The sequence below is a fragment of the Fundulus heteroclitus genome, chromosome 4 (assembly GCF_011125445.2).
Source record: "Fundulus heteroclitus isolate FHET01 chromosome 4, MU-UCD_Fhet_4.1, whole genome shotgun sequence".
In the NCBI taxonomy this organism is placed as follows: Eukaryota; Metazoa; Chordata; class Actinopteri; order Cyprinodontiformes; family Fundulidae; genus Fundulus; species Fundulus heteroclitus.
This window is the reverse complement of record NC_046364.1, coordinates 7,596,115-7,603,256: the sequence shown is the minus strand read 5'-3', so window position 1 is coordinate 7,603,256 and position 7,142 is coordinate 7,596,115. Positions and strand designations below refer to the sequence as shown.

Here is a 7,142-nt window from a genome sequence, read left to right as displayed (position 1 = left end):
AAAAAAACAAAAAATTGTAGTTCTTTTAAAATGACAACCAGTCAAAAAAAAAGAACTAATTTTTTGGGTTATTACAGCTGATTTTTTTTTATTATTATTTATTCATCCCAAAATGTATCTGTTGTACTACGTTAACATGTTTTCTTATTAAAGTTTTTCATGCAGTTCTAAACAGCCTTTGACTCAAAACCTCTCCGTTTTTATTTAACGTTTGTATTAAACACAGTATTTAGCTACAGAACACAGCCGTGAGCAGAATTCAACAAATTTGTCAATGTACACTTAATTATTTAAATAAGATTTGGTAATCTATTAAGAAAATAGTCGACATTTACACCCCCCAACATGTCTATATATAAAGATATAAACGCTCTGAAGTGGTAACAATAGTTTTTCCTATGAATTACAATAAAGCTTTATAAACTTTATTAGTCTTTAAATCCAGTCTCCAAAACTAAAGCTGATTGGATATGAATAAATCAAGAAGAAACATACAATGTCTTACAAGTTTTATTTGACAAGAATGTCAAAATATCACATTTATTAGAGTATATTAAAAATCAATCATCAAAGGCAATAAAAATAAAGTACAAAGTTTACTCTAAAGAAGTTCCAGCTCCAGCTGGTCCTGATAAACAAGAAAAGGTGCAATGATTTCAAATTAATTCAAAGTTTTCAATATGAACTTGTGATATTTAACCAACCTCATTGAATACCATCAATTAACAGATGGTGCAGTGAAACACAGCTCCCCAATGGCACTGTCAATTATCTTCCTTCTCTCATGCCATCTTTGCTTAAAACCAACAGACTTTAATACAAATTTAAAACTGTCCCAGCTCAGAATAAATATCTAGCAGATAATGACTCGTTCATAGCGGTAAAGCATTCAGAAGGGGGAGTTTTTCTTTGAAAATTAAATATCTGATGGTCCACTAACAGCAGGCTACTTGTCTGTTTCATCCTCCTCAAACTACTAAGCACCCTCTAATTGCAGTTTGGTCCTTCTACCCTTAAAGCTAATGCTGAGAAAGCATCAAAACCCAAAATAATAGATAACAGCATCTTTAAAGGGATCCATGACTAGTTGAACATGTTGGCCTAAATATGTTACTTTCCTATTAACTTCAAAATTGCTGTTTGTGATACATAGAATCTCATAATTACTTTAAAATGTATAGATTATTTGTTATATTTTTCAACTGTGGAGGTCAATTATTTATTTATTTATTTTTTCACATGCGCAATGCATGCTGGGTTGATGACACTGTTAGACCTTACTGGAAAGGTAACCTAGAGTTAACACAGGAAGGTTAACATGACCCTTGTTGTTTTTTAACATATTGGGTTTTCATTGGTGTAAATTAGGACAATGCCACATGGTGTTGCTGTTGGCTTTCATAATAAAAAAAAATTAAATGAAAAAAACACAGCAGAAAAGGTGAGGTGATTCTTCCTTGTTTCCCAAATGAAGAAAAAAGCAGAGCACTGTTGGGAAAAGACAGCCTCCGATGGACCCACATTTGTACACTTCTCTCCAGAAGACTTTGAGTCATTTTTACCAACATAATTGATGAAGGAGCTAACGGGTGGGCGTTACCCTTGCAAGCTAAAAGCAGTTGCCATGCCGTACTTTTATCCATAAAGCGTCTAACGCCGCCGCCTTGCGAGGGAAAGACGCTGGGAGAAACATCGGACAGGCAACACCAGAATCCCCTTAAAATAACAAAACTACTGCCGCCGGTACCGATTACCGAATGTGAAATCACAGACCGGACTCCGGACCGAAGACCGGACCCTAAACAGGTGTTAACGGACCGAAGACCGGACCAACGCGCTCCGGTTCAAACTGAAAAACTTTACTGTTACTCATTGCTGTTTTGGCTGGACTGAGCGAGCGCTGGCGCCTAATATACGTAACTTACCCAGAATGCATTGCAGTGTAACCAAAATGCCGATTTCCGTGTAACAATATTTTATTTCAATTGACTATTGTTTTTCCATCTAAAATAGATATTTCTCAAATAAAGTCCATTGTTACAACTAATCGTGGATCCCTTTGATTTAAAGAAAAATATTTTCTTTATGAAAAGTCTGTAGTCACAATTGATGTGTAGGAAAGATAAAGAATTTGTAAATAAAAAAAAAAGTGCAGTACATTTTTCCGACAATACCACAATCCTAGTAATAATCTCTCTTTAGGAGTGTTTTCTTCTTCCCTTTCCTTATGTACTAGACCATGAATGAAAAAATAAGTACAAAACAGTAGTAAGAAGCTGACAGAAAGTCTATAAATAACCTCTTAAAAAGACTCTTGCATTATTTAAAAATCACAAACATTCTAAATGCAAGAGTATTTCACATTCATACGCCACTTTAGGAAAGAGGCTCTGTACCAACCAGATGTGGTTAGACGCCAGGGTTTTCTTTCTCTGCAGGTAGCAGTTTTTCCTTAGCAGAGTCCTGAGGCCCTTTGTGTGTAGTCTTCTGCATTTCTCTACTTTTGACCCACGTGTACGCCGAGGAGCCCCCAAGAACCATCATGTTGCTGGTCCACCACAGGAGGCTCTTAGTGGACTGGTTGTACACCACCGCTATAACGGTTTGAGCACAGGCCTTTGCCGTTCCTGAGACGTTATGGGTGAGCGGGCTGGTAAATTTGATCTGGAGGCCTGTGACGTAGCCAATGGCGAAACCAAACACTCCTCCCAGAGTCATCATCCCCCAAAAGCTGGGGTCGGTCAAGCGGCTAAAGCTGGCTACTCTGCCCACCTCCCCGAAGACGAGGATGAGGGGAAGGAAGAGGACGCACGCGTTGATGTTGTTGTAAAAGGACAGCTTCCAGATGCTTCCGTCCACAGCAGGCATCACCTTCTTGGTGTAGATGGCGTTGAGAGAGACAAAGGCACTTGCCAGCACCCCGAAAAACACGCCCGTCCAAGACAGGGAGCCAGCCAGGCCTTCCTGGTCCACGCCGAGCCAGAATCCACCTGGGAGGCAAAAAGCAAACATGAAGGACCGAGAGATCACAGAACAAGAGCCACGGATTTTAAGAGAGACACTTATGGCTAAACTATATGAGTCAATGTTTTCAAGTGTTATTTTTACTACAAAACTCTACTTCAATCCATGTAAACCATTTCCTTATCGTAATGAATGGGCATAGCTGAAAAAGCCAGTAGAACTGGAATTGTACCACAAAGACTGAATGTAAACGAGGTCAACAAGATATGCATGTACAAAATAAAGGAAGCAGTGGGGAAAATTGCATTAAAAGCTGCTGTGACGTGCTTAACAACACGGTTTTAAGCTCTCTGCAATGCATGTGCACAAATGTACTGAAACTCAATCGGTTTCTATTGGAACAGCAGTAATAGTAAAGATGTGCTGAGAAATGCGCTGACGAGTGGAATCGGATAACTTTCCGCTTGGCTGCTGAGCGACAGCTCAAAAAACGAGCAATCCACTATTTTCTTTCTGATCACTGAACGCAACATGCCTGACTGCTGCCTCGTCGAGGTGACGGCAACACTCCTCAGTGGGGAAGTTACTGCTGAGGAAAAAAAATACAATCCTTGATATGTTCAGGATCAGTGACGTGGTTAGGGGAAGCTCAAAACGTGTGACAGGTATCTGGTGTCTTTTCAACTCTGTCTCAATTTTGTAAACACAGACCTGGGGGGAGAAATGTGGGACCTCTGAAATCAGCATCTCTACATGGCAACCTTTCCATTTCGCTGCCTGCTGAATTCCAACACAAACTAAAATCATTTGACCTGCTTGGGTACTAATTAGATCCCCTGAAGTCAAATGCAATGTGGAAAAGTGATGGAGAGCGCACCTAAACACATGAAAGCTGTGGTTATCGCAACAGCAATGACTTCTGAACACCCCCCTCTTTGCTTAAAACCTGACTACCGCGTTGACACAATGTATAAAGACTTCATTTGAAGTCTGAGAACAGATTGTTTTTGTTATTTTGACTCATTTTCTGCAACAAAAAAAAAACTGAGGAGGATGTATTTGTGTGACTCTGGAATCACAAAAGCTGATTATATTGCTGATTATATTGCGGTCTCTTAATTTGACTTTCTGCCTGCCTACTTATGTTTGCATTTGAAAACACAGCTAAATGCTCAGGGTTATTTGGTTTTTGTCCTGTTTCATTTGTGTGCACTTAAACTGAAACGAGATCTGCTATCCATTCTGCTTCTTTTACGTCGCAGTCGATCGACTGGAAAATGGCAAAAAAAAAACAACCCAAGATTGCACTGATTGCTATTAAATCCAAAATCAGGAGTCCTAAAAGCGCTCCCATTCGTGCACTTGTTTTTAGCAGCCCACTAAGTTTATCGCACCAATTGTTTATTGGCACGGTCACTATTTGCATAGTGTGCTTTAACCGAGTCACCGTGTCATGTGTGGCTTTGTGTGCTGCTGATCATAATCATAATCATAACGTTTGGACGTACCCAGTATGATCCCGCAGCAGATTATGGCATGCAAAGATGTGGTTTGTTTCAGGATCACGAAGGACAGCAGCACGTTAAAGACGGTGCTGAGGGATCGGCCAACGGTGTAAAAAGCCACCCCGACAAACTTCAAGCACAGGTTGTTGAAGGTGATCATCCCGATGAAGACCACGGACAGCGGCAGGACCTCGCGCGACGTCTTCAGGTCGAATCTGACCGCGGGGAAGTCGACGACTCCCGGGCACAGCCTGGCGACCAGCTGCATGAGCCAGCACAGCCCCACGGTCACCAGGCACTGGTAGAAAGTGATGAAGAGCGGCGCGTCCAGCTCCCGGTTGTCCAGCAGGAAGTTGTTGAGGAAGACCATCGTGATGGAGACGAACCAGTAGAGCGCGACCACCGCCGCTATCTTGACCGCGCGCAGGACGAACGACTCCCCGCGCTCATCCGGGTCCGTCGCTTCCGAGCCGGACAGAGCCATTCTCAGAATGCTGCTCCGCTTCAGCTGCGACCTGTTCATGGTCAGGGAAGGGGGAAAAAACACAACAGAGCCGAGAGGTTTCAGAAACGAGGCATTTGCGACGCTAAAGTGTAAATGCAGCCAGACAGAATGGAGACGTGTAGGCCGGTATCAACAAACTAACTTCCGGTAAGAGATTTTTCAACATAAAAGCGCAATAAAGGATTTATATTGATGCATAAAAAACAAAACAAAAAACAACAATAAGCATTAAACTCTTTTCACATCTGAAACATAATTGCCAGTGAAATAAATTAGTAAATAAGATCATTAGTAGACAAACTTCGTAACTGTAAACATTGTATAACATGAATTACGGAATTAAGGGTTTATTTAAAAACACAAGACGCTGTCAAGTCTTCGTCAGCCATAAATGTTACTACATTTACGTAGCTCTCTAGACAAAGTGTCACTGTTTAATCTAACAACACAACCTGCATGTGTCACTCACTAGTCAAACTGTATAAACCGGATTATTCAGTAACCGCATGCTACTTCCTTGTGTGAATGATGTCGTGTCAATTTATCTTAAATGTTTCTACGGCACATTTGTTTTTGTAAGCGTGTCAGAAATGTATTTTACGCCAACCATATGCACCGGTTTAACAAATCCTCTTCGCGTACCAGTTTCTGATATCCACACTGCAGTCTAAGCAACCGGTAAACGTATCAACAAAAGAAAAATAAAGATATATAACAATATACATGCACGTGTCAGCAACATTGAAATGCTTTCATACCTGTTTTGGGTATATGTGTTCACAGAACCGAACCGCCCTGGGTTTAAATCCAGGAACTATTTTACATGAGCTGTACGCAGTTCTTGTTGTTCATTCAGACCTGGCTGCAGACAAGACGACAGACAAACAGCGGCGCTGTCGCTGCTGCCGCTGATTGAAGAAGCAGACACGAAGAGACTGCGCATGTGCGACCCGACTCCGTATTTACCTAGAATCTTAATGTCAGCGTTTCCGTTAATGCTGAAACTCGTTTGTCTTTACAGATAAAACATACTTTAACTTCTTTTGTAATATTTAAATTATTTCAACTTTTTGTAACCGTTTAAGAATGCGCAAAATAGGCCTGTGTGAAATACTATTTGAAATCAAAACCAACATCTGCTGTAAATTAGAATCAGCAGGGTACTCCTGTATCTTTAAAATACACAAAATAATAACACCTCTGCTTTTTTTTTTTATTTCCTGCCCACAGGAGGAAAATAAAATATATGTAGAACAATATTTTCCTCAAGAAACCCATGATTAGTTTTTTCTTCTTAATTGGGAAATTCATGAACATTAGTATGTATATTCGTGAAACGCCAGATGACTCATTTCTATTTCTAGTCCAGATAGAGTACCTATCTGGACTAGTATAAGTGCTTCCAACAAAATGTGTTTTTTTTTCTGTCTGTCTTATTCTTGTAATTAAATAGTCTTTTGTGTTTTTATGCATACCATGCTTTGCACATTTCTTAAAAAGCACTCTACGCAGTCGCAAACGTAGAACACAGCCAACAGTCAGCAGACATTTTTTGCTGCCCCTTCAACGTTGCTGTCAACCTCTTGCCCACCCCTGATTAGTTTTTCTTGTTTTTTCACCTGTTTTGTAGAAAGTTCCATATTACGGTTCATGTGTTTGTGCACCCCCATCCCCCACACAAATAATATAATATAACTGAAATAAAATACATGCAACATAAAAAATTATATGTTTAAGGTGTTCTCTCTCTCTCTCTTTCTATCCTACTCTAGCCGCAGTAGAAGGTGCCAGACGGTAGGTGGCAGCAAATTGTCATCGATATTTTTTTAGGGACGCTGCTGCATCATGATTGTTTACATGCACAGCAAGAACCCTCGCTTTTCATTTATAAGTGGAATACATTTTAGGATTAGGTATTGCTTATTTGGTATTGGTGACATATGGTTATATGGATCAATGCACAGTCAACTTTATGTCACCCATTTGGATTTGCTTATAGCAACCACCTTCATGCTAACAATAAGGCAGGTTTAAAATGAAATCTAAGGTTCTCTAATTTGATTTTTGAACTGGGGGTAGACAGACCAAAGCGACTTCTGGTGTCGCTGCATGCTCATCAGGCAGGAGTGTATGCTGCAAGTTAATAAGTCAATACAATATGCTGAGTT

The 7,142-nt window shown here is 40.3% G+C and overlaps 1 protein-coding gene across 2 annotated transcripts; it reads right to left on the bottom strand.

Annotated features, from left to right (window-relative positions):
• Positions 1–504: 504 nt before the first annotated feature.
• Positions 505–5,873, bottom strand: slc35c1 (solute carrier family 35 member C1). 2 transcript variants are annotated; one of them, XM_012854336.3, is made up of 3 exons: positions 5,733–5,873; positions 4,473–4,984; positions 505–2,990 (listed from the first exon to the last, which is right to left on the bottom strand). In XM_012854336.3, the coding sequence occupies exons 2-3, from the start codon at positions 4,951–4,953 to the stop codon at positions 2,410–2,412; spliced, it is 1,062 nt and encodes a 353-aa protein (XP_012709790.2). In that variant the 5' UTR covers positions 4,954–4,984; positions 5,733–5,873; the 3' UTR covers positions 505–2,409. The 2 variants fall into 2 exon arrangements, with proteins under 2 accessions (XP_012709790.2, XP_021167300.2); XM_021311625.2 differs by lacking the exon at positions 5,733–5,873 and having other exon boundaries at positions 4,473–5,094.
• Between the last annotated feature and the right edge of the window lie 1,269 nt (positions 5,874–7,142).

Coding starts and splice junctions, on each gene's coding strand:
- slc35c1 (XM_021311625.2), bottom strand. CDS start 4,992: ATGAACAGGTCGCAGCTGAAGCGGAGCAGCATTCTGAGAATGGCTCTG. Junction 2,991..4,472: donor CTGCTGCGGGATCATACTGG/GTACGTCCAAAC, acceptor TTTGCCTCCCAG/GTGGATTCTGGCTCGGCGTG.